We start from the raw sequence: 27,555 nt of genomic DNA, 5'->3' as shown, positions 1-27,555 counted from the left end.
CGGCTGCCACTTCTGAGGCAGAAATCGGGGGCTGCTATTTCACAAACCCTCCGTCAGGGCCCTTCTACCTCCCCAGCCGCGGCCCTCAGGCCTCAGCCAGCGACCAGACAACCTCAGGCGGCGGGTTCCCAGCCTCCCGCCTCCCACCTTCCGGGGCCAGCGAGAGCTTCCGAGACACGCGCCGCTCAGTGGGGAGTGGCCGCGGCCCCGCCCCTGTGCGTGGCCACATTGTTGCGCCGAGGCGTTTCAAGGGGCGTGCCGCGGTTGCTAGGCGACCACACCACTCCCCTTCCCGCCCCTGCTGCTCCTCTGGCAGTTGTCGACCCCAGCCAGTCCCGAGCGGACGCGCTGGGAGCTGCACTGTGTGGAAGAGAGTTACCGAGGAAACGTCGCGGCCCGGGAGGCAGCCGCCCCAGCTCAGGTGGACGCTGCTCGCCTGACCGTCCAAACGCCGCCCCTCCCTCCGGGGGGTCCGGAGCTAACGGATGGGAGGCACAGCTCGCGGGTCCGGGCGGAAAGATGCGGGGCCGCCAGGAGACGGACTGCCGACCCAGCCGCGGAGGTAACGGCGCCGGGGGATAACGCGCTGGGGCTCCCGAAGGAGCCGCTGCAGCTGGCAGGCGAGGCCGGGGGGCGTGGATGGACTGGGCTGGAGGTTGAGCGAGCCCCCAAGCAGTAAGGACGAGGGAAGGGGTCTGACTCCCTCTCCGGGACTGGCCCACCCTCTTCCTCTCCATCAGCTCCCCTGCCCCCAGCCCAGCGCGGGAGTGGGCTAGAAAGGAGTTAGGGAAAGAAGAATTCCCACCCTGGGGATTATTTCTGAAGTCCTACATCGCGGGTATATGGTAGGAACTCTGAGAAGCTGGGATTTTTTTGGTGGGGCTTTTTAGCAAGCTGGGGGAGACAGGGAGCAATACCTTTTCAAATAAGCCCTGTTGCTCAGAGCAGATAACCAAGGGCTTTGCCGTGAGGGGTGTAGGTGAGGGGCTCTGCCGAGTAGGACTTTTTGTGGATCGTGTTTTGAGAGATTCTCCACCTTTCATAGGATTTTACACCTTAATGGAGAGTAGGGACCACCTGCCCACTTCATTTGTATGGAGACTACCTTTGGGTAATTTCCTTTGGCTATTTCTAGGAAATCTTGTAGGTCCTCAGTCTGTCTTTTTCTTTGTAAATGTGGACGTCTGTCCCATTTTGTTTGTTTTATTCGTACTGTTGGCAAAGAATCAGTCACATCCAGAATTTTTGGTTCTTGTCAATGAAGCAGTTCCCGTTAAAGGTATAATTTTATCAGAATGTAAGCATGTTTTTTAAAAAGAGAACATTCCAAAAATAATTTGTAGTGGGTTTTCTGTTTGGTTTTTGTTTTTCGGTTTTTTTTCTCTTTGTATTCCTATAACACATCGATTAAGAAAGCTCTAGAATTTTACAAAACAGTTTTCATAAGCCACTAAAATATTCCAGCATAGTTTTAAAGATTAAAAAAAATTCTTCCCTTGCAGCTGGCTCATTATCATTGTATTCATAGTATATCATGTAAAAATGATACAATGAAATGCTGATGTGTGTTACTGGGAAATCCATGTTCTTGGTGGCAGATGAAATACATTATTCAGCGCCATCCTGTGGATTAAATAAATCCTCTCCGTCTTTTGTGTTCCCTTACAGCGGTGGAGGGAGGCACAGTGTTAAAGAGCAGAGAAATTATCATTTGGCATTTAGCTTCCACCATCCACCCGAAAATTAAGTGGGTAAAGATGTGAAATCCAGTACGTTTTGTAATTTAGAGAATCCCCATAGTATTTGCTGTAGAATTCACTGTATTTTTCTACAAGTTAGATAGATGTTAAGTAGGAAAGTAAATAAATAAATAAAGAGAAAGCCCTAAGAAGGCCTTTTATTTCTTGCTTGTGAGACCCAGAAGTGCGTAGACTGGAACTATTCTTCCCTTTACAACATGTGGCCAACGGCTCAGAGAGGAAGGTAGAGTAGCCAGTGGTAGAGCTGAGATTAGAATCCAAGTCTCCGACTTGAAAATACAGTTCTCTGTCTTGTTTGTTCTGGTTAGCTTTTAGGCTTCAGATTTCAACTAGCCTTCGTTTTCAAGTAGTAAGTTAAATGAGATTCTTTTGATGGTCCCTATTGTTAACAACATTCAGAAAGTACGACTTATTTTAACAATTTCAAACTATAAACCTAGAAATGCTGTCCTTTCTTTAAAAATAAAAAACGGAGGAAAAGTTGGGTTTCCTCCCTTCCTCTGCCAAATACCCCTGTGGTGTGTATTCAGTGCCAAAATGCAGTGTGGACATTTGTTTGTATTAATTATTCTTTGTAGCAGATATGAAGCAGTTAAAGGGTGTTTTGGAAATACAAATTTATATACTTCAGTTACTGACAGATTTTATCTGTAATCCTTTCAACTAGATTGGATGATTTTGTCAATGATACCGTCGTGATAACAGATGAAACCAAAGGCTCACCCTGTTCAAATGCACTCCGCAATCCTTCTGAACCACCTCTACCCAGAAGACTAAATGTAAGTAAATGAAGTAATTCTTTGAGCTCTAATGGGCCTGGAAAGGAGGAAGTGCTACTTTAAATGGTCAAGGTACAGTTACATGTCACTGGTAACCCAGGCTCTTTTTTATTCACTTTTGGTTTCTCTTGACTTTGAAATAACAATTTCTGTGGTCCAAGTTCAGCTTTTCAGAATGATTTTGATTTGGAGCCCACCTCTTCCTTTCAATCACTGGGGTAAATAGGGAAAAAAACGACATGCTACTTTTATCTAGATAGTGTTTATTTGTTTGTTTTTTTGCGGTACGCGGGCCTCTCACCGTTGTGGCCTCTCCCGTTGCGGAGCACAGGCTCCAGACGCACAGGCTCAGTGGCCATGGCTGACGGGCCCAGCCACTCCGCAGCATGTGGGATCTTCCCGGACCGGGACACGAACCAGTGTCCCCTGCATCGGCAGGCGGACTCTCAACCACTGCGCCACCAGGGAAGCCCTAGATAGTGGTTATTTTTTTTTTTGATAGAATGGTATGTACAGTATATTATGATGGCTCATTTTAACAAGAACAAGAAACAGAAAATACCTCTGAACTTACAGATCTGCAGATTTTTCCTGCACGGTAGAAATGCAGTCCTAGCTTATTAGTATGCTTAAGAGAACCATTTTATAGATCATAAATGAAACTTAGCAATACATTTTGGTTTCGATGCATTTAATCATTTTGGAGCTTGCAGACATTTAGCTTTTGACACCGTTTTATGTTTAAGAGAATAAATTAATTCCCATTCCCTCGGCACTCACAGAGTGGTAGGGAGAGCAGGGTTTTGGACAAGTTCCATGACAGGGAGAATCTATCCTGTGACTTTAAAATTTGCTGCATATATCATCAACGAACAAACTGAATAATTGAGTAGACTAATTTATCAATAATTCTCCTTCATATTTCTGTTTAAGACCTAAAATTATTTCTATGTAAAACACTGCTTGCATTTTTCATAGTCCTTCCCAACGGTTTGTCAGCTTTTGCCATTAAAAATCAACCCCTTCACTACTTTCAAGGCTAATAATATTACAAAATACGGGCTACATATATTTGGAAGGCTGGTCACCCTATTTTTAATCTCCTTTCTAAAGTGCAGTAAGTTTCCATTCTCCACAAGCTTATAGTTTTTAATATGTAAAAACCTCTAAGAGCTCCAGAACCACCTATATACTCGTGTGTTGACTATCAGATTTCGTGGTTACTTGCTGACAATTAGCACATCTCTCTGGGAAACTTTTACAGTCCGTCATCATGTGACTTAAAGTCCATTTTAACTTTACTTCAGAGTTGGCCAGTGCTAATCACCATATAGTAGGGCAATTAAATTGTATGTTTCAGGATCAAAATGAATTTTTTTACTGTGTGGTATTCAGAGTAACACAGCTTGCAAAACACAAGATTTTAGATTCTAAAACAATGCTGTCTTTGCAAATTTTGCTGAAAAAAGTGCTTTTGACCTCTTAGTAACACTTATAGTTCATTATGCCATGACTCCATTGCGAGACGCTATTGCTCATTTCACAGAGTGCTTTGGCTTCATTGTTTATCCAAGATGCCCTTACATTCTTGTGGTAAACTATAAATCATCTGCTCATAGGCTTTTATTGGGTTAGCTTTGTGTTGCAGAGATTTAGGGTCGAGAACGAGGGAGGGGGTGGTGTTTTATATCTGGACGAGAAGGATATTCCTTTTCTGAATTTCTCAACAAGATCTTTAAGACTTGATTAACGCAGTTGAAGATTCTATTTGAAATGTCAAGAGTGCTCCAAATTGATCAGCTCGGTGCTTTGTGACCACCTAGAGGGGTGGGATAGGGAGGATGGGAGACGCAAGAGGGAGGAGATATGGGGACATATGTATATGTATGGCTGATTCGCTTTGTTATAAAGCAGAAACTAACACGCCATTGTAAAGCAATTGTACTCCAATACAGGGGTGTAAAAAAAAAAAAAGAGCGCTCCAAATTAACAATGTACATGAAGCATTCTTAAATAAAACATGATTAATCTGGCATTATTTGTCTCTCTGGATATAATTACATAGTTAAAATATTTGAAGTCGATAGCAGACATTGGTCAGTTATTGTGATTATAACCCTAGACTAGAAATATATAGTGTTTTGTAACTACTTTAACATGTGTGAAAATTCTAGATTCTCCTAGAACAACGGAAGGAAGGTTTTATTTATAGCACAGCAGACTTGATACATAATTGATTCAGACCAGTATTTGAGTTATTACAGGAAAGGAAAGAAAGCTAAGGCGAGAACCCCTCCCTGTGTGGAAAAATTTCTTTCTGGAATTCTTCAGATTCATTGGAGGTTCAAACCTTGACAGTCCACAGGGGACTAGACCTGAAGTGTCTTGTTCTGTTCTGGAAGCCACACTTGCAGAGAGATATACCGTGCAGCCCATAACGTGTTGAGAACGTGAATAGGATATAGTAAGGCAGCCTGACCCAGGCTGTGTGAGGTGGAGGATGTGATGGGGATGATGAGCCTCGAGAAAAAATGGTGAAGGCAGGACAGCCCCTTTTAGGTATCTGAAGGGCTTTAACATGGAAATTTGGACACTCCTGTGTAGTTCCGGAGGGCAAAATAAGACTTAATTTGCAGAGAGAGAGATTTAGGCTCACTTTAAGGAAAAACCATGAGTCAGGAAATCCAAATGACATCCTTAATCTTATTGTAATAGTTCTGTGGAAGTTAAATTTCTGTTCTTATTAACATTCTGTACCTGAGACCCTCTCTTTACCACAAACAGAAATGAATACCTCCAGAGCCAGCACAGCCTTACATGTAGGTAGAGTAGGTGAAATGCCCAGGGGTGGACCCTGGACCACAAATACCTTTCCTACCAGCTTGTCATTGATGACCGCGGGTCCTAGAGAGTCATTCCCTTGGGATAAAGCATTGATCTTTTTAAAGGTCAAATATGTCTGGAGAGATAACCCATTAAATTGCATGGCAAGTTGAAAGGAGGTCTTATGGGGGGAGAAAGTGGGTGAGGTGTTTCCATGCATCCTAAGGGAAGGCTGATTGTGCAGGCCTTCACGGAACAGAAGGCATAGTTAATGCCAGATGTCTGGTGGAGGGAGTCTGGAACTGCAGAGGAAGGCACCACAGAGAGAAAAGATAAGCTGAAAGGGGAAAGGGAGGGTGTATTGGAGTTTAAACAATATATTGAGAATTTTGCCTAATTGTTACCAGTGTTTTTAACATGTTTTATAGTTTCTGAGGGTCTTTCACATATATTATTAATTATAATTTGATTCACACAACATCCTGCAAGGAGGTATTATTATCCACATTTTAAAGATAAAGAAATTGAGGCTAAGAAACTGGGCTAAAGGTTAAGCCTACCCTGGGACCTACAGTTTTTGAGCAGTGTAGCCAGGACCCCAACCTAGGCCTTCTGACTTCACATTTCTTCAGAATGTGTCCCCAAGATTTTAGCAGTAAATATTTAGATGCATTTAGGTTAGGTAGTAAAAATTTAAGGAAAACTGGTTTAGATGCATGCAAATATTTGGTTTTGTTATGTAAATCTACCTAAAACCAAATAATTATAATTCCCTAGTTCAGCCAAACCTATCTCCTAATAGATTGTAGTGCCTTGAGGTAACCTGGTTTTTGGCACTTTTATAATTGTGAACAATTAGTGCTCATGTGAATGTTAGATGGATGGATGAGACCTTTTTTTTCCATCCCTAAAAACAGGAATGGTTATTTGACTTAATTGCTGATAAACAAAATGTTGCATTATATTTACATCTTAGCAAGGTATTTAGGTTCTGTCTGCCAGCCTGTTTTATTTTCTTGACTAGTGATAGTTCTCTATTTTGGTATCAGAGATCTCTCCTGGTCCGTATCTTGCCTCTTTATGTAGAAACTCAATGCCAAAGTATGGCTACCGTTGTACTGGCTGCTTTGCTTATATGTAAGATGGTGCAGTGCCTCATTTTTGTAACTGTAGTACTATATAAATGTTTAAATTGATTAAATGACCTAAAAGAAGCAGGCAGGAACTAATGTGCTTTTATAACTAAATTAGGGGCTGTCTAAAGTATGCCAACACTTAATTTTTTTTTCATCCCTTTTTTGTTTTTTATATTTACATCTTTTATATTTTTATTTATATAGGTGATGGGTCAGGTGTTGTTTGCTTAGGTTATATTAAAATTCTCTTTTTTAAATGGTTGGCCACTTTGGATCATTACCTTATAATTTGCGTTATATTTTAAGAGATCACAAATATAGCTCAGAGCTTCTCTGGAATTATCTACCCCTGATCATAGAGGCTCTCAATCATACAGATCGGGGGTAAAGTTCTTCAGGGTCTGTTAAGAAAAATAGTTGTTCTTTGAAGTATCCCAAACTTTTTTTTTAAACAACAGATTTAGCACTTTTTTTCTTCTTTCCTTCTAGCACATTCTTATATTCTTCTTAGTATTTTTTTTAGCGTTTGGCTTTTTCATTGTCTTTCCCTCCATCGAGTTTCAAAGAATCTTATTTCATTTCAGAGGTATTTAATAAGTAGAGTTTTCTTCTGTAGGTTATTGTTCCTTGCAGGAAAAGGTGATGCCAAATCAAGTCAAAAGAGTTGTATGCCTTTATCACGTAGGCGTTTGCTGAGGGAGACTAGTGTATGTGTCTATGAGCAAGGGAAGGAGAGAGAAAGGAGATTCTTTGTCTTTAGGAGAGTTTTACAAGAAGCACCCTGGGGCCTTAGATTCTCACTGCTATTCATCAGATACATAAAGAATTGGCCTTGGTGATCTCAAGAGTTCTCTCTGGATTAGAAATTTTGTGATTCAATGAACAGAGATAGAAAGATGTGATCATTTATTTGGGGACCCAGGAGTAGATGATGAGGCCTTGGTTGATTCCAGGCCAAGGTCAACATTCAGCCCTACTGGAGAATAGTACAGGCACTAGGAGAAGCTGGTACCAGGTTATGTTAATGTTCTGGACCAAGATTCAGAAGACCTGGGGATCACATCCTGCCTCTGTCCCTTTATCATTTACAGAACACTTTAATGTGTATTCATTTGCTCCTGGTACATGCCCTTAAGATTTGGGAAGATACTTGAAACAGTTTGTGAACAATATAGGACAGTATATATATAACAAGGGCCAGATTACGTGGTAGACTCGAAAAGCTGCACTTAAGATGTGAGTGGGGCCATAGTTAGTATGGGCTTGGAGTACTTCTAAGTGGAAGAGGGAGGACTAGCATTGGGCTTTGAAAGAGCGTAGGATTTGAGTGGATGGGGTGAAAAGCTTCTCGGTAGGAAGACATACCAGTTAGAAGGAATCTAGCATGTTTCGGGTATGGTAAGATGACCGTCTTGTTTTGAACAAAGGGAGGCCTATGTAGTGGGGCTGGGGTGGCCACAGCAGTCAGGGAACCCAAGGTTTAACATAACACGAGTTTCTAGAGACTCCTGCTTTTCTTATCTCACTTTTGGGCCATTTAACTACACAACTGGCATATTTTGTTGTTTTGTTCAGTCAGGGGGACGATTCTTTCATTCTTCCACCGTTTTTAGTGACTTTAACATAGATTCACTTCTCTTTGCCGTAGATCACCACTGAGCATTTAACAAGAGATCCTACTCAGTGCTTCCTGAATGGAGGTGAGATGAAGGTAGAACAACTATTTCAAGAATCTGGCAACAGGAGATCTGATACTTTTCAGTCAGATGGCATCAACGACTCTGAAAAATGCTCTCCTACAGTTTCTCAGGGTAAAAGTTCAGATCGTTTGAATACAGTAAAATCCAGCAGTTCATCCAAAGCATCCAAAGTGTTGCCTCTGACCCCAGAACAAGCACTGAAGCAGTATAAACACCACCTCACTGCTTATGAGAAGCTGGAAATCATCAATTATCCAGAAATTTACTTTGTGGGTCCAAATGCCAAAAAAAGACATGGAGTTATCGGTGGTCCCAATAATGGGGGTTATGATGATGCAGATGGGGCCTACATTTATGTGCCTCGAGACCATCTAGCTTATCGATATGAGGTGCTGAAAATTATTGGCAAGGGCAGTTTTGGGCAGGTAGCCCGGGTCTATGATCACAAACTTCGACAGTACGTGGCCCTGAAGATGGTACGCAATGAAAAGCACTTCCATCGCCAAGCAGCCAAGGAGATCCGGATTTTGGAGCATCTTAAAAAGCTGGATAAAACCGGTAGCATGAACGTTATTCATATGCTGGAAAGTTTCACGTTCCGGAACCATGTTTGCATGGCCTTTGAGTTACTGAGCGTAGACCTTTATGAGCTCATGAAAAAAAACAAGTTCCAGGGTTTTAGTATCCAGTTGGTTCGCAAGTTTGCTCAATCCATCTTGCAATCCTTGGATGCTCTCCACAGAAACAAGATCATTCACTGTGACCTGAAGCCAGAAAACATTCTCCTGAAACACTATGGGCACAGTGCGACTAAGGTCATTGACTTTGGGTCCAGCTGTTTTGAGTACCGGAAGCTTTACACCTATATCCAGTCTCGGTTCTACAGAGCTCCAGAGATCATCTTAGGAAGCCGCTACAGCACGTCCATTGACATGTGGAGTTTTGGCTGCATCCTTGCAGAACTTTTAACAGGACATCCTCTCTTCCCTGGAGAGGATGAAGGAGACCAGCTGGCCTGTATGATGGAGCTTCTAGGGATGCCACCACCAAAACTCCTGGAGCAATCCAAACGTGCCAAGTACTTTATTAACTCCAGGGGCCTACCTCGCTACTGTTTTGCGACCAGTCAGGCAGATGGGAGGGTTGTGTTTGTGGGAGGTCGTTCACGGAGGGGTAAGAAGCGGGGTCCCCCAGGCAGCAAAGACTGGCGGACAGCACTGAAGGGGTGTGATGATTACCTCTTCATAGACTTTTTGAAAAGGTGTCTTACCTGGGACCCCTCTGCCCGCCTGACCGCAGCTCAAGCACTAAGACACCCTTGGATTAGCAAGTCTGTGCCCAGACCTCTCACCATTGAAAAGGTGTCAGGCAAAAGGGTAGTAAACCCTGCAAATGCTTTCCAGGGCCTGGGTTGCAAGCTGCCTCCAATTGTACGAATAGCCAATAAGCTTAAAGCTAACTTAACGTCAGAAACCAGTGGTGGTATACCTCTGTGCACTGTATTGCCAAAACTGATTAACTAATGGACAGCTGGTGTGCTCAGAGATGATATGTAGGTATTTTTAATTATCTTGCAAACCTGAAAATGGAAAAAAAGAAACAACACCAAGCCCATTCATGGATATGTTTTTGGTAGACTAGATATCTTTTTTTAACAAGGCAAAGCATTTTTATATGACTGTAAAAGAACTCTTGAAGGGCTAATTACCTAACCAGCTTGTATTGGCCATCCTGGGATACACAGTAAAAGACTTTTTATAAGTCAGTGCATCTTTTGTTATTATTGTCAGGTGTTCACCAACCTGTGTATTATTCTGTGGGTTTAAATCCTTTTCTCTCAAGGTAGACAATATACCACAAAGTATATCCTGAACATTCACTTCTAGTCTCCCTCGGCATCTGTTCCAGAGGCTTAATTTGGGACATGGCCGTAGTTATAGATGAGACTGAAAACTAGATCTGCCGCGCACTCCAGACCCCACATGTGTATAGAATGCCTTAAAGAAGCTCACATGTAGAGGAAGAGAATTACATTAAAACCACTTTTTTAAACAACAGAGCAAAATTCTCAAAAAGAAAGAAGTTCAGACTTGAGGTGAAAATCAATAAGCAAATCTCCTGACATGATAATATTTACTGGGTGCTTATTAAATGTCAGGTTATTCGATCTTGACAGCAATCTTACAAGTGTTAGAAATCAGGGCTCAGAGAAGCCTGGTAATGGGCTCAAATACACCTTTGCTCCAACACCCTGGGGAGCTGGCTTTTGAGCCCAGATGGCTCAGTCTTCAAAGTCCAGGTTCAACCCACATGTAACACTCCCTCTGCTGGTGGCTGTGTGTGCGGGTCGGGTGGGGGGGTTCACACCGATTCTTCCTGCTGACACAACCTAATCTGGCCCACCTACTCTTCAGAAAGGTGTGAGGGGACTGAAGCCTCCAGAACAAACAGGCTGCCCCAGGGCCCTTCCGGGGCCGGACATGCTGCCCAATCCGTAAAAGAGCCCAGAATCACCACAGCAGAGGTAGTGCTCAAAGCGCCTTGCGCATTTTAACCTTCATTTCCTCGACATCCTTTCACTGGCTAAAACTTAAGTCTTTAAAACTCAGTATTTGCTAGATCAACCCTCCACTTCGCTCTTTCCACATCATGTCCCTAAAACAATTCCCCCATCAGCCTTGTCCCATCCTACCACCAAAGAGCAGGAAACAGACCCACCGCCCGGCCCCCAGCCCACACCATGCCTTCCATACCAGCAGGAGAACATGCGGCTGCCCAGGAGAGTGCTGGTGAGTAAAGGGAGGTCAGCCTTTTTGACGCGGTACTTCAAAGCACGCAAGAAGCATCTCTGCAACAGTTCGTCCATTTGCTCTGCAAGGAGAAGACAAGAACCACATCCTTCCTGAAGGCCGCAGAAGGCCCGCGCAGCACAAGATAACTCCCCGCACGGTGACATCCGTACCTCACCCCTCAGCTCTGAAGGAGCCCATTCCCAGGCACCAAAGCTCCCAGACTCTCTAGAACACTGAGCCTTCACCGAGGTCTGACCCCACAGAAGGGGTCAGGCCACAAAGTCCCGCCCAGCCAGGCGCAGATGCTTCTCTGATAGAGAAGTCAGAGCCAGAAGAAAACTAAGAGGGCCGTGTAGCTGGGAACAGTCCAAATAGCAGAGTCAACGGGTATCCAGGGAAACGCGACATATGCGCAAGACTCCCAGGTAAGATGGCAAAGGGCTGTGGCACCACCCTCACCAAAACTAAGGCCTTTCCCCGCCCCTCCCGGAGCCCTGGCGCCGCTCTGGTCGGAAGCAGAGCAGAGCGCTTCAGTCCCTACACTGAGAGGCGAGCGCCCTGCTCCTGCCAGAGCTGTACCTTGAAGGGTCTAGCTGTCCGTGGGGCCTGGGCTCAGGTCCCCGACACTGGGGTCTTCCGTAGCTTCCGACGGGGACTTCTCCCCACACCTCTGCTGAACCTCCCCCTCCTCCTCCTCCTCTCCCTCCAGGGTCAGGCGCCTCATGTCTCCCTGCAAGGTGGTGTCTGCCTGGACAGACCCCTTCTCTTCACTGAGATCTGGGGGATCCAGGGCCAGTGGAGCAATGGATGGTGGAGAGGACTTGTCTCCAGATCGCCTGCAAAAACCTCATGTCAGAAACACTGAGCAGCAGCCACAACACTCTCCAGCCCCGGTCAGGGGGTCAGCAGGGGTCCAGAGAGAGTAAGACCCACAGGCAGGGGTGTCCAGGAGAGGCCAGAGAACCTGGGTGTGCCTCTCAACTCTGTTTCCAATTCTGGGCCCAGAGAAGTCCCATGCCTCAGTTTCCTCATCTTTGAAATGGGGAGAGTAATTCTTGCCTCCTCCTTAACTCAAACAGAAATTCAGGGACAGAGAAAAAGACAATATAGTTAAAGTGGAGCTCCCCTTCCAAAATATTCCCTTCATATAAATTAAAAATAAAACCATTTTGAATTAAATAACCAAATGAAGATTGCAAACGCATCTGTAGTGCCAGTTTGGTGAAATACAAACCCAAGGTTGAGCGTATGGAACAAATTACAAACACGTGGACTGCTCAAGACTGCTCAAGACTGCTTCTGTGTTAAATCAGAATGCAATCTAAAATAGATAAATGACAAGGACCAACTGTATAGCACAGGGAACTATATTCAATACCTTGTAATAACCTTTAATGGAAAAGAATCCGAGAAAGAACATATATGTATATATCTATATCTAGAATCACTAGATATAGTAATGGTCACTAGAATCACTTGGCTGTTCACCTGAAACTAACACAACATTGTACATCAACTATACCTCAACTGAAAAAAAAGAATGCAATCTAACCTGCAGAGTAGAGATTACAATGGCTTTATGCCACTAAGCCTTATGAAGACAGGAAAAAAAGGGATGCCACATAGCAGAGCGGGAAAAACAAAAAGCTTTATGTTAACTAACATTATGCAAGTCCAACAAAGTTTTACTAACAGCCGCAGCAAGGCTTATTAAGTATGGCTACTAGTGAGGCCAGAGCGTATGTTTAGGCTATTCTGATCAGGTAAATACCATAAGTGTTTTCAAAGGGAGGGAGGAGGGGAGACTGAGGCAGCCACTGATAAAACAATTTAGACAACAGGACCTTAACTGCCCAGACTAACAGTCAGACAACAAGGTGCTGGGAGTACGTGAGTAAGCAGCCCTCAAATGCCTGCTGAAATCCACACTGATGAGGCTGTACCTCCAGCAAAGCAGGGCTTGGCCAATACTTGTAAAATAAGTAACTCCAAGACTGACTAAAAACGTAAGGGTAAATCTATACCAACAGGCCACACAACACTTGGCCAGAAGACCAGGTATACTGCTTTCGAGAAAAGCACTACTTACTATTTTGGTTAAATGACACGAAAATAACTAGAAAATAAACTCACATACAGCTCCAGAGAGCAACCGTCACAGTGAGAAAGTGCCAGTTCCGTAATGAGGAGGAGATCCGAAATGTGGAACTTGAACATGAAAGTCATCAGGTTGTCACCCTGGTGCCTGAGGATCTACTCTGCTTTGATTTGGATTCAGAGGTGAGAATTCCCGAGCACTCATCATGGGGTCAGAAAATGCCTAAATGTACACGGCAGAAAAGGCCAGATCGACCAGTGCCATAAAAATAAAGAACATCACTGTACTGAGAGGCAGAGAAGACGATCCCCAAGGCCTTCTTCCAGCCCTAGGATTATATAATTCACCTAGGAAATAAAGTTCTCTGTAATTTCTTTTCTTAACAGGCCAAAAAAAAATCTTTTCTCCACATTTTGCAAGGAAATTAATGTCTAGGGTCAGCAACTTGACTAAGGACACAGCAGGGATCAAAACTCTCGCTTCTCAATCCAGGCCCTGGGCTCCCTCCGCCCACCCAGCTCCCTATAAAACAGAAAAAGCATGGAACCCACCACAAGTGGTCCTGGTAGGTGTGGAGCACAGAGAAGCCCCTTCCCTTCAGACCTGAGGTCAGCATCTCGGCTGTGGACATGGCAGCAACTCCGATGGCAACGGGGGCTCTGAGAAGGAGGAGGTCAGAGACGAGGGTCAGGGAAAGTCTTCCAGGAGGGCACATGTCAGGACCAGGTTTCCACACGTGTGTTCAAAGCACCACGGTTGCAAATCTGAAGCATCCACTTGTATCACAGAGCTAAAACTCGGTGCAGTCTCAATCTTATTCAAATTACCTACACATACGACTTTCAAAAATTCCTGGACCAAATATTCCCTTCTGTGTAAGTAACTCCTCTACTGATGTTATCATTGTTATATTCTTATTAGGAACCAAACCCAGGCAGGACTCAGAAGGATATTTAAAGTTCCCTTTCTTTAATTTCAAAACATAAATTATCTCCCCTATCTTAAAAAAGGCATAGCCATCCTATATGGAAATTCAGAAGGGAGGCCATTCATATGCCATAAATTAGGCTGAGGGATGCCAGAGGGAAGAGAGAAGAGAGATACAGTGGTACCAACGAAAGGTTCCTTCTGAGTTGGTTCTTTATAACAGGGCTTGCTCTGTATAACATCTATCTAAGAAATGGATGTGTCCAAAATATCAGAAACAACCACATTTACAATAACTACAAAAAACTTCCAAAGCCCAAATGGGAAATCTCTGTCAGCCCACTGTTACTCAGCAATGCTCACACATTGCCTGTAAGGATCGGTGTCCAGCTGGCTAACAGGAGGGGAATATACAAGCCTGGCAACGTTGCCTGGACCCAAGGGAGACGATTCAAGGGCAGATTTCCCAACACCTGAACTTCAAAAAGAACGTTTGCTAATCTGGTGGCTCCACTTCCTGTGCCCATGGGTCAGTTCCTGCCACAGAATCTTTGAATTTGGCTTCTTTCCCAGTTCCTAAAAGACAGGTCTTTGTCTTCCACCCTTGGAATCGTCAATGGCTCAAGAACTTCGGTCTCGAAGCTGTCTTGTAGTTTTAGTAAACTCCCTTGTACCCTCACCCCCTTCCATAAACCACCTAGGATTCATTCCCACATACATTCTAAATGCCAAACTGAGAGGCCAAATACACATTTATGTAGTTTTCTCCTATCTTGGATAGAATACTGGGGGGAAAAAACAATAATTTCACCATTCTTTTCAACTTCAAGTTTTGCTACAGGTAAACAAGGAAGGAAACATTTCTAGGTGCTTGGTTCCCAAAGGTTCAAGGAAAATGGGAGAATATGAGCAACAAAAATAAGATCTTTAAACACTGACCCCTCCCATGCCTACCATGTTTCCCTCGCAAAGAACCAATGAGTAAAATAATAAGATGTCATTTTTCATTCAGGATGATACAAATGAAAATGACCCATCATATCCAGTGTCGGTGAGCATGTAAGGAAACAGGCTCCATATACCCTGTAGGTAGGAGGGAAAACTGACACAGCATTTTTATAGGGCAACAGAAAATATGCACGATCTTCAGCCAAACAGTTCTGCTTCCTAGTATCTACTTTAGAAAAATATTGGCACTAGTGTCCCTAGAGGCATCAGGAAGATCTTGTTTGTGAGAGAGACGAAGTAGAGGCAACCACAATGTCCACTAGAAGAGGACTTTTCCCATCACCCCACAGTGGGTAAAAAGATTCAGCTTATCTGTGCTTGCTGACATGGAAAATGTCCCCACTACCTGAAGTGAAAAAGTAATAGGGATGAAGTTTGTTTATTTGTATTTTTAAACATACACACCCCAAACCATACATTTTATATGCACGTTTATATATGCATTGAAGAAGGCTGACAAGGACATGCATCAGAATGATAATGGTTACTTCTAGGACAAAAGGATTATGGGGTGAGAGGGTTTTGATTTTTCAGAACTGTTCATACCATTACTTCCTAATTTATTTTAAAAAAGAGACACTGTGGTGATGGCTGAACAACCCTGTAAATATACTTAAAAAAATCACTGAATCGTACATTTGAAACAGGTGAATTTTATAGTATGAAAACTATATCTCAATAAATCTATTAAAAATAATTAAAAGATGAGGATGATGATGTGGATGTTCGACAAAAATAATGTTGAAGTCATGCAAGGCAGGAAAGACCAAGAAAATGTCACAGACAGGAGACTAAGAAGACACGACAACTAAATGCAATGTGGTACCCTGGACTGGATTCTTGAACACAAAAAAAGAAAAAAAAGACATCGTGGGAAAACTGGGGAAATATGCATAAAGTCTGTAATAGTGTCAAAAGGACTGTACCAATGTTAATTCCTTAGTGTTGATAACTGTACTGTGGTTATACAAGATGTTATATTACAGGAAGCTGGGTAAGAAGTATTTCAGGACTCTGTACTATACTTGCAACTCTTCTGTAAATCTAAGAAAAAAATTGTTAAAGGAGAAAAAAACAAATAAAATTTTAAAAAGAAGAAGCAGCAGCAGGAGCAAATACACTTGGCCCAGATGTATGGACACCCCACAGGCTCACTGCCATTCCCCACTCTCTGATTGCTCAGGAAGAATATGTTTTTTCTTTTAATCCTTTATCCATATGCTGTGAAGTTGTCATTCCCACCCCTCCCAAGTTTTCCCTAAGTTTTTTCCCCATAGGCACAGCTGACTGGCACAGTACCTGTTCCCCACCAAGGCAATGGCACAGAGGTCACCCTTCTGTACCTGAGGCAGACCAGCAGGGGGCACCACTAGCCCTGGCAGCATCAAATCTGTAGGAAACAAAAGCATGGCAACTAACTCCACAGTTTACTTCATCATTTATTCATTTGCTCAACAAACATACATTTGTTAAGCATCAACTACATTATTCATAATGAAAATAAAAAGTGGCAAACTGAGGATCAGACCTTTTCCTTCTGGGAGACTAGTGGTCAAACTGAAGCACCAAGCTGAGGGTCCAGTTCCATGATCTATCTTGTTCTGGTTTCCTAAATTCAGTTTATTAATCTAAAGTATAGCATATGGCAGTTCACAGAGCACCTTCATGTCACTTATCTTATTTAAGCCTTACAGCAGGGTCAGAGAGCTTATGGAAGCAGCCAAGTAAGAGATGCAACAGACATGAGGGAAAAATTCTATTTTTCAATCATATGAATGCACAAAATGGGTACATTTATTAAAGTAGTTGGCCTTTACTAAGTAGGTTTCAGCCACTATCCAGAATATAGGAAAATACTCTTACCTGCTCCCCCCACCAGTTTTTCAAGCACCAGGGGCCATGTTGTAAATGTTGCTAGAAGATCAGGATAAGACCACAGGGTGTACACTGTCCAAGAAGAGAGCCAGAAAACACTTACTGCCCAAAAGTCAACCCCCTGGGGAATGGCAAAGCCAAACACTAAGGCCACATTAATCAGGATGTAGAAAAGAAACTCAAGTCAAAGCTAGAGAGAAGGTTGTAAGGGGATGCCCAAAGAAGTTGCATTCTTTTTTTTTCTATTAGGTTACCCCAAGTTTGTGAAGCGGTTTATATGTTATATGCTATTTACATGAGAATCCTTGCTTCCTTTAGCCTTAGAGACCTGCATTCTTTACATATTTATACTGAGCTCTTTGCAGTAGTTTCTCTCAATCTATGATCTTGAGAAGTTATCACTTTTACTGGTCGGAAGACACATGAAGTGAGCTACAGCTCTAAGAGTCTGTTTAGTTGCCAAAGTTGGATATTTATCTGTAAGGCTAAAACTAGTGATGAAGTGAACATCTGCTCTTCCTGTCCAGTATCCCTTTTCCCCTCTCTGGGAACTGAGTGCCCCTTTTCCTGTGGGAAACACATTCCATATAGTTTACATCAGGCTGACTCCCTTCTCAAAGAGGCTGCAGTCTTGAAGAAGGCGGAGACTTAAGAAACTGGGTGTCACTTGAGACTTGGAGGCACCTATTGTTCCACCTGCACTGCAGCAGCCAAAAATGGCCACAGTGGATAAAAGTAGGGACAGAGCCCCAACGAGGATTCCTTTTATGTCCTCAGAAGCAAGTAATCCGAAACCAGGGCACCAGCCTGTAAGAAATTCTGAAACTTTCCCATGTTTATTATTTTTATTCTCTCTGTTTCCACAGGGATTAGCAGTAAAACCCTTAGATCAAAAAGGGCTTGTATGTGTACAGCAGCAAAGCAGGGTGGGGGTAGGGGTGGCCTGGGGTAGGAGACTGCACTGCACTGCTGCAGCCAAGCTGGAAGAAAAGCCCCCAAATGACAAAGTAGGTGTCAGCAGCCATGGAAAAGAGAAAAGGACACTGCCTCTCTGAGATCTGTGACAAAGAAAGCAAGCAAAGTATCCTGAGAGCCAGACAAGAGCCTAAGAAAAAATCCCTGTGAGACATCTCAACCAAAGTCCACCACTAAGACAGCTGGGTATGGAGTTTAACTAACCCAGCTTCTTTCCCATCACAGTATCTCTTCAGTATCTTAAGAAAATTCCACTAGTGAAAGTTTTAAGAAGCATTTTTTACATGCCCTGAAACTCCACCCTTTTCACGACCTCGGCTCCAATCCCTACTTAACCCACTAGAAACCAGTGTTTCTGCACCTCAGAATTTCCCTTGGCAACCACCCTCTTTTTGTGTTAACCCTTGTTTTCCCTCACTTCTATAGCAGTTTCTGATCTTGAAAGGCCCAATTCTAGGGACACTAAATCCAAAAAGATTCTTAGGGAGATTTTGCATTTATTGGTTTTAAGGAAGACAGATTAATGGAAGAAACAGATGTTAGGCAAGGACCATAGTAATGGCCATCTCCATCCCATTGCCATACCTGTCGGATATAGATTTTTCTCTAGTTCAAATAGGATGGGGTTACCACCACTCACGTACACAGTCACTGCATCCCCTCTGTGAGCATACAACTTCACAATGTTGAGTTCTTCCTTTCCAGGTACTAACTCAGAGATCTGATCCGTTCCAAGAGTGGGGAAAACAGCTGTCACATCGGCCCGAAGCTTTCTCCTGCAGAGAGCACACATACCTGGTATGTATGCTGCCTCGATGGATTTTAATAAATATTGAGGACTCAAGACTTACTATAAAATCACGAGGCCCAAGAAAAAGACTGGTTGATGATGCCTTATTCTCACTCTTCCAAAACATCCCATTCTCTTTCTCATCCAATGTCTCATCTATTTTCACATGTTCCTGGGGCATGTCTTTCCATTTTACAAAGAGAGGAAAAAACTGAGATCCGGTAAGCAACCCAAGTTAGCCTACCACTAGAAACTAAGCCCTGCCTTCCTGACTCCACACAGAGCTCCTGGACCCACTCCTTTCTCATCTATGCTTGCCAAATCTGTCAACTTATGATTAAACAGCTCTGCTAGGGCACCAAGAATGACAACTATACAACACTGCCTCCAAAATTCCCAAGGTGACACCTTCATTTGCAAAACTGAACAGATACAGTTCTTACCACATATGCCTTATCCTCTCTCGCCTCACCCTCCACCTGTCTCTCCTGCCAGTGGTAATCACTAGACACTTCTTCTCGTATACTTGTAGTTCTCTGTGCCCCATCTAATCTCTCCCAAGGGACTCAAAGCTCTTGGTAGGGCAGGGACCCCGTTTTCCTTCATTTTGGCATCCTCCACGACACCTTAAACAGACTGCAGTCAATACGCGCTGATTGAATTATACGCTTTCTCGTAAACTCACTAAAATATCCAAAAGACAGCCTGGGAGATAAATCAGGCCTCCTCTCCATCTTCACTCTCAAAACACGTCTAACTCACCCTTGCCCGCCCCCCGGGGTCCCTTCTCCGGCTGTACCCCTCGGCCTCCACCCCAAGTCGGATGACCCAGCCCAGAAAAGGCTGTGAGCCAGCCGAGCTTCAGAGATGTCTGGGTGCCCTGGTGGGCAGAGCAGGCTCTTCTTTCCCTCACCTGTCCGACCCCTTGATGGCCGTGTTGGACTTGACCCGAAAGGCCTTGGCAAACATGTCTGCTGGAGTGGCCTGGGGAAGAGAAGGAGACCACAGCAGCCAGGGACTGTCAGGAAAGCGCGAGCACGGCAGCTTCCCAACCCGCAGTCCTGGGGGCAGCCATGCTTGGGCCCGGCTGGGAAAAGGGCCCGGCTGGAAACCGGGGCCGCGCAGCTTCGCGGCCGGCCCTCGTGGCAAGGCTGGGAACTGAAGCATGGGGGGCGGGGCCGGAGAAGGCGGGGCCGGAGAAGGCGGGGCGGATCCCTGCGCGGAGCGGTGCACCCTTTCGCCTCACCCCTTCTGCCCGGCTCTGCGCCTAGGCGAGTGGCTTGAGCGGGCGTGTCTGTAGTATCTCTGGGGCCAACAGCGATTCCGTTCATTTTTACTCCATCAGCGTTCTAGTGTGTTGAGTAGGAGCTCTGCCAGCTCTCATTCCATGCAGTTTAGTTCAGCTGCACAAAATTAATTGAACTCGTGTTTTATTAAACTTGCAGGCCTCTTGAATGCTTTTCTTCAGGGCTTTTGTTTATTAAGATCTTTACATTTTATTGCACACTTGGGGCCTCAGCTAGAATTCTTTCCGAGATTTTCTCCTTCCTGTTTTTTAATTTACATGAGGTGATAATAACAATAACAGGGAATCCACTTTAGTCCGAGGTTTGACCTCCTGTTAAGAGGAAAAAACTATACAAATGATCTTCAAATCTGTTATTTAAAACTTTTTTTTTTTTTTTTTTTTTTTTTTTTTCCGGTATGCGGGCCTCTCACTGCTGTGGCCTCTCCCGTTTCGGACCACAGGCTCCGGACGTGCAGGCTCAGGGGCCATGACTCAGGCTCAGCGGCCCAGCCGCTCCGCGGCATGTGGGATCTCCCCGGACCGGGGCGCGAACCTGTGTCCTCTGCATCGGCAAGCAGACGCTGAACCACTGCGCCACCAGGGAAGCCCTCAAACACTTTTGGTTAAAAAACCCCCACATTTTTGGACCTTTTTAGGTACCTTTTGCATTCAGGCATTATTTGGGGGGATTTTGTTTCCAAAGCAATTTTAAAAACTCAGAGTGCTTATAAAAAAATAATTTTGAGGCATAGTAAAATCAAATTATGGTTTGGCTTCTCCCTAGCAGTTTGATCTTGGGCCAATGGCTTATCCTTTCTGAAACTCTTACATTCTCTGTAAGATGTGGAGGTAATACCTACTTCACTGGGCTTCTGTGAGAAACCACTGAGATAACGCATGTGATATATTGCAGGGTGCTTTGAAATTTTCCCATAAATGGTAGATATTAGTCCCAAACAAACAAACAAAAAACAGTCTCAGGCAGGGGTGAGGGATTGGGTTTTCCTGAAAGGGACTTCTGTGTACCCTGGAGACAAGGATTTAATCACCTGGGGTCCTGGCCCCTACTAAACTTAATTTTGCTAATGAAAATTTCAGAGCAGAGTGTCCATCACCAAGAAAAAAAAATCCTAATTGCTTTAATTTGGTGATACAGTCACACAGAGGAGAAGTCCATCTGGGCTATAACAAAGATGGGGCCTTGCACAGTCTCTGTCCACCGCCATCTCTGCCCTTAATCTGGGGTCAGCCACAGCTCCATCTCCTCCTGCACTTCTGACCCACCATGCCTTTATTCTGAACCACCCCAGCCATAAAGCCAACGTCAGAGGAGCCCAGAGGAGGAGAGTGCCACAGATCCTTGTCCGCTTGGGCCCCCACCCAGCCACACTCGGGGGGGGGGGGTGATGCCAGACTCTGTGCTGTTGACCAGGCCTATTGCAGTACAGCCATGGAAGCAGTCTCTGACCAAGGAGCCGAGGAAGGTTATTCAAGGGCATACTAGAAATTTCAAGCTGTGAAAACTATTGTACACACCATATGTCCTGGCTAAGAAGGCACAGATTAGCAGCCTAAAAACTAATTAATGTTGACAAGTAGGAGCCAAGACCCAAGGGGATTCTGTACACAGCATCCTGCCTCCCTATTGGCAGAGCAAGATCTCCCTTTCCCCAGGAGGGTGCCATCCCAACTTCTCTGCCTGCATCAGGGACCTGTGTGCTCCCTGCCGGTGGCCCTGTTGCTAGGCAAGCTGGCTGAACCCTGAGTCCAGCAAGCCTAGATTCTTTAACTTTCCCTTTGTGGCTCCAGTACAGCCCCACAGGGCTACCAACCTGCTGCCCACTCTTGGGTAAGCTGCAAACACAGGCTCTCTTTGATTTATGATTTGTATAAAAGGAAAAGTAGAAGTTAGAGTCCAGAGGGTAGAGCCAAGAACTGTCATTCACAAGACTTCAGCCATAATCAAGGAACTGGCAACACATGCCTTGATGCATTTCGTATTAGCTATAATCAGTGACTCCTGTGTGCCTCCCATTTTTCTCCCCTTTGAGGAGTGTCTACAGTGGTTATAGGTGGTTATAATATGCCTGTCCCAACACTGTATGTCGAATTTGTTTGGGGCAGAAAGCTTGTGTCTTTTGTCCACAGATCTTCAGATCAAGAACTGTACTCAAGCAGCTATACTCAAGGAAATACACCTGAGGCTCATTATCCACAGCTGGACCTGATTTAGATGATGAGATCCTTAATTTTGAACAGATAAAGGAGTGAAATTTGAGGGGACCTGGGGAAGAAGTTAATATGTTTTGCATTTCAGAGGCACATGTGTCATTGAAGGGCAGAGGGTAGATGTTGGTAGCCAGACTCCAAGAGGGCTCTCAGTGGTCTTCATGTGCTTATGTGGTCCCCTCCCACATGAGACCAGGGCTGACTTCTGTGACCATTAGCATATGGCCAAAGTGATATTGTGTGACTCCTTATGGCTAAGTCATTGCCATTTCTACCTTGGTCTCCTAGATTTCTTGCTCTGGGGGAAACCCCCCACCATCTTGAAAGGACACTCAGGAAGCCCTGTCAAAAGGTCCGTGTGGACAGGAACCCATCTCCTAGCACCAACTTGCCAGCCATGTGATTGAGCCACCTTGGAAGCACAGCCTCCAGCCCTGGGCAAGTCGTCCCATCCCACATGCTTTCAAGCCTCCCAGCTGAGGCCCCAGCCACCAGGGATCAGAGACTAGCCATTCCACTATGCCCTGTCTCAAGTCCTGATCCACAGAAGTCACGAGATGGTAAATAATTATTGTTTTAAGTTATTAAGCTTGGGGATGGTTTGTTATGATGCACTGGATAACTAATACAGGAACCCAAGCATTTCTCACTCCCAGTGCATCCTGAGATAGCCAGTTGGTCCATGTCACTGTGATTGAGGCCACAACTGTGTACAGTCCAGCTGTTCTCCCAGGAAATCATCCTCCACTGGCTCTTTTGCTTACGATGTGGAAATTGAAAACCTAAAAGCCTAAGATGTTGAACTCACAATATAAAAGGGGGACACAGGAGGCAAAGGTACGCGCATCGGATGCTTGCACTTGCAAAATAAAACCACAAGGCAAATTTGAAGAAGGCAGAGTTCCACTATGCCCAGCTCAGCACTGATATGTTGCCTGGTATTCAGGATAGGTGGGTGCCAGCCAAGACCAGAGCACCCAGTCTGAGAACAGCTGCATCCACTTCCCAGCCAGCCTGCCACACATGCCCTGGGAGCCCTGAGCTGCCCCCTGCTTCAGCAGGGTGAGGACTTTCTTTGTGAATTTGATGCCCCCCTGTCCTTTCTCTTTTCTTGGGACTGCTCAAACTAGATATTCAGCTGGGCTTTTGAACATCCCCTTTACTCTTCATTGCCTCCCCCAAATTCACACACCCAAAAGCTAATGAACCTGCGCGATCCCAGGTGAGGCCTGTAGGAACCCTCAGACACTGGCAATTGGGCAAAAACAAGAGTTGTATAGCTGTTCAGAAGTAAAATCTTTTACATCTCAGAAAGTTACAGTTACTTCCTTGCCTGGGATAGATCTGGAAGGGACTGATCTAAGGTTTCTGTTGCAGAAACCTGTCGTTGGAAACTCTCAGAACCTAATAGACTCTGGGAAAACACCACAGATGACCTGCATTCCCAGGGACCTTTGAGCTCGGAGCTGGATGTCTGTGGTGAGGAGGAAGGAAAAGCCAAGGGCATGGGGTGACTGAGGAGGAATGCAAGCCCTGCAGCCAGCTGTGGGCTTCTTATTGTGGCTGTAAGAGGGAAGACCAGGCAGGGCACAGGCAAAGTCTAGATGCAAAGCCCTGGGGCTGAGTCAAGATGCTTCCTTAACTTCAAAGTCAGGATTTCACATAGTACCAGACCCTTAGAGAAATGTTCCTTTGTAACCGATGCCTAATGTACTTCTGGATCCTGTGATCAAACCTAGAGCTAGAACTGCCCAGATCACACAGCAGAGGCTGTAGATGAAAGAGGCTCAGGGGACAAGTGCTGCAGGTATATTGCTGAATGTCACAGTTCCTCTGGTTTTGTGCTGTCCACAGCAAAGCCAAGCCCAGACAGGCTGGGTTTTGTCTATCATTTCATTTCTAGAGGACTTGAAGGCAAGAGAATTTCTAGAATCTGGGATTGGGCAACACTTCTGGAGTATGGGAAAGCTGGATGTTTAGGGGTGGATATCCAGAGAGGGGAAACTCTGGGGAAGAAGGGCAGGAACATGGGCTTCACGTCTGCAAGCGCTGATGTCTGCTTCCTTTGCTTTGGAAAGAAGCAGATGAACATCTTTGCTCGGGTCAGTGATGTCAGCCCAGCCTAGGGTTCAGGTCCAGCCTTCAGAGAGCCTGTAAATTAAGGGTGGGGACAGGATTTGACCCAAAAGTATCCGTTACAACTAGTCACAATGCCCCATTGCCCTGCTTATCTACCAACTCCACTGTCCCTCAGGCTACACAGGATTAATGACAGGGAAGAACACCGTGTGACAATGGAGGCAGAGACTGGAGGAATGCAGCCACCAGCCAAGGAATGTCAAGGGTTGCCAGCAGCCACCAGAAGCTAGGAGAGAGACATGGAACATAGCCTCCCTCAGAGCCTCCAGAAGGAACCAACCCTGCTGACACTTTGATTTTAGACTTCTGGCCTCCTGAACTGTGAGAGAATAAATTTCTGTTGTTTTCAGCCACCCAATTTGTGGTAATTTGTTAACCGCAAACAAATACAAGAGAAACTAATACAAGCCCTGAGAAACTAATACAAGAGGAGTAAAAACATATGCTCACAAAAAGATCCGAACACAGGGGCTTCCCTGGTGGCGCAGTGGTTGAGAGACTGCCTGCTGATTCAGGGGACACGGGTTTGAGCCCTGGTCTGTGAAGATCCCACATGTCGTGGTACAACTGGTCCCGTGAGCCACAACTACTGAGCCTGTGCGTCTGGAGCCTGTGCTCCGCAACAAGACAGGGCGCGACAGTGAGAGGCCTGCGCACCGCGATGAAGAGTGGCCCCCGCCTGCTGCAACTTGAGAAAGCCCTTGCACAGATTCGAAGACCCAACACAGCCAAAAGTAAATAAATAACTTTTTTTAAAAAAGCAAGCAAACAAAAGTGAAGACTCCCCAGCATCAGGGTGACCAGCAAGTACTATTTTGAAGGGAGTAGTGGATATTAAGACAGATTTCCATCTTTCAGGGAGTGGTTTCTAAAATTCTGGTGACATTGACATCTTTGCTGAGAGCCTGCTATATGCCAGGCACTGTACTTGATGTGGGGAATATGAAGATTATCAATAAAACAAAGTTCCCGTCTCAGGGAGTGAGACAGACCCATGCACACATCATTATAATCAGGGCCAGTGGAAATACCCGGATTTTCCTCAAACCCACATATGTGCTTATTTGTTTAGAGGAGAGAGGGACTGAGCTGGTCAGGGAAAAGGGCAGAGAAGAACAGCTTTCAGACCTAAAATCCCTGCAGACAACTGAACCCACCCTCCACAGAAGGCAGTTTCGACATCATGTTTTTCTGAAGGTCTCTTGGGAGTCCTACCTTTGTCCCCCAACTGTCCCCACAAGGCACTTATCCAAGAATCTCTTCCAGGCACGTATGGTTGTCTCCATAAGAGAAATCCAGATAAAAACAATATTCTCCATCTTTGTACATTTCTGGTTAATTTTAACCCTCCTAATGGACTAACTCCCTGGGAAAATGTTTGACTACAATATCCCTTAATGCAGCTTTTACTGTAATACAAAGAGGTACATGAAATTAGAGGGTTATGAACATTGAGACATATTGGTAGGGCCCTTAGAGTTGGGATTAAATTATCTCACATGAGAAGTACTTCACGAGTTGTTTTACAGAGCATAGGGGGCATTTTTGATGGAGAGGGCAACCTGCTTCCCTCATTCAGGTGACAGGTGAGATGCATTTCAAAGCCTGGTGTCCAGGCATTTGAGATTGGGAAGGTGAAGATTTCCAGTAGCCAGGTGACTCAATGTGGATTATCAGGATTTAAGTGACACCAGTAAAGCTAATCTCCAACGTCCAGCTAGTAAGTATCAGCGAGTTTTGCTGCCCAACATCCATTCATCCCTTTTCTGGAATCTACTATAGCAATTTTTCTCTGGAGAATTGCTGTCTCCCTAACTCCTTGTCTAATGTACTTCAGATGACACTGCTTTTTGCTCCAGGTGGCTCTAGCCTGACCAATCAGAGTACTGCATTTTCCTGGCCAGAGATTTGTTTCAAGGATGGACCCAATCAAAGCCCACAATATATAGCGAGACTTTGTGGAAACCACTGAGAGAGCTTTTCCACGGAGTTGATCCTGGAACCGCTGGTACGCATCTTGTTTGCACAGAAGAAGCCTGAGAGTGAAGCCAGTGTGAGACAAGCAATGGGGAGAGAACAGAACATACACCATACCTGAATTAAGCCCTACTGCTTTTAAAAATTGTAAAAAAAAAAAGAAAAAAGTTTATAATACATCTTCTTTAAGCAGTTTTAGTTGGGTTTTTTGATACTTGCAATAGAAAAAGTCCTGACCTGTACACTAGGTGATAGAGAATTGGTTTCCTTGGCCCACGTGCCATGAGTAGAGCAGACTTAGTAGGCTTCCAAAGTACAGGTGACCCAGTAGAACTTAGTCTCCAAGGTCCACACTAGTGAGTTCCAAACCTTATTGATGACCAACAGACACAACAAAAATATCAGTGGAGCTCCTTACCAAGAAATTCTTGATCACTATATCTGGTGAAATGGAGGATAGGCAGAAATTGATATTTTTCAAAAGCACCCATATCATTTATCTATTGCAGCACCCCAAAACTTAATGGCTTAAAATAACAATACCTATTTGCTCACAGTTCTCAAGGGGCTGCTGACTTGGTTCTTCTGTTAGATTTGCTTGGGATCCTCATGTGGCTGCTGTCATGTGGCAACTCATCTCCTGTCTCAAGTGCTAGCAGTTGATGTTGGCTGAGGATTCTCCACCAATCTAGCTGCAACTTGTCCATATGGTGGCAGCAGATAAGAGAGAGAGAGAGAGAAACTGTAAGGTCTCTGACGCCTAAACTCATGATCACACAAGACCTATTCCATCCCATTCTATTGGTCAAAGCAAGTCACATGGCTAGCCAAAGTCAGGAACTGGGAAACTAATCTCCACCACCTAATAGGAGTAGCTGCAAAGAATATGTGGCCGTGTCTAATCTACCATAGTACCCAAGCTTCTTAAGCTTTAATGTAACAAATACCACAAACTTAATGGATTAAAACAACACAGATTTAATATCTTACAATTCTGGAAGTCAGAAGTCCTAAAATCAATTTGTTGGCAGAGCTGTGTTCTTTCTGGAGGCGCTAGGGGAGAATCTGTTTCCTTACTTTTTTCAGCTTCTAGAAGCCACCTTCATTCCTTGTTTTGCAGCCCCCTCCTCAAGCTTTAAGACCAAAACCAAGCATCAGATCTCCCCACCTCCCCGACTTCTGCTTCCATTGTCACATCTTCTTCTCTGACCCTCCTGCCTCCCTCTTCCATTTTATAAAGACGCTTATGGTTACACTGG

General features: G+C 44.6%; 1 protein-coding gene and 1 pseudogene across 2 annotated transcripts; one reads left to right on the top strand and one right to left on the bottom strand.

The window, feature by feature from the left end:
• Positions 1-485: 485 nt before the first annotated feature.
• LOC307048218 (dual specificity tyrosine-phosphorylation-regulated kinase 3-like) lies at positions 486-9,936 on the top strand (the record flags this gene model as incomplete). The annotated part of the gene is made up of 3 exons (XM_079697217.1): positions 486-562; positions 2,428-2,539; positions 8,147-9,936. The coding sequence occupies 3 exons, from the start codon at positions 486-488 to the stop codon at positions 9,719-9,721; spliced, it is 1,764 nt and encodes a 587-aa protein (XP_079553343.1). The 3' UTR covers positions 9,722-9,936.
• LOC307048220 (eukaryotic translation initiation factor 2D-like) lies at positions 9,703-19,632 on the bottom strand (annotated as a pseudogene). Its single transcript has 8 exons — positions 19,577-19,632; positions 18,459-18,649; positions 16,887-16,970; positions 16,323-16,413; positions 13,640-13,747; positions 11,570-11,826; positions 10,952-11,069; positions 9,703-9,777 (listed from the first exon to the last, which is right to left on the bottom strand). The product of its transcript is annotated as a eukaryotic translation initiation factor 2D-like (transcript).
• Between the last annotated feature and the right edge of the window lie 7,923 nt (positions 19,633-27,555).

This window comes from Hyperoodon ampullatus (genome assembly GCF_949752795.1).
Source record: "Hyperoodon ampullatus genome assembly, chromosome: 2".
In the NCBI taxonomy this organism is placed as follows: domain Eukaryota; kingdom Metazoa; phylum Chordata; class Mammalia; order Artiodactyla; family Ziphiidae; genus Hyperoodon; species Hyperoodon ampullatus.
Note: the sequence above shows the minus strand (reverse complement) of the source record. Positions and strands in the feature narration are given on the sequence as shown.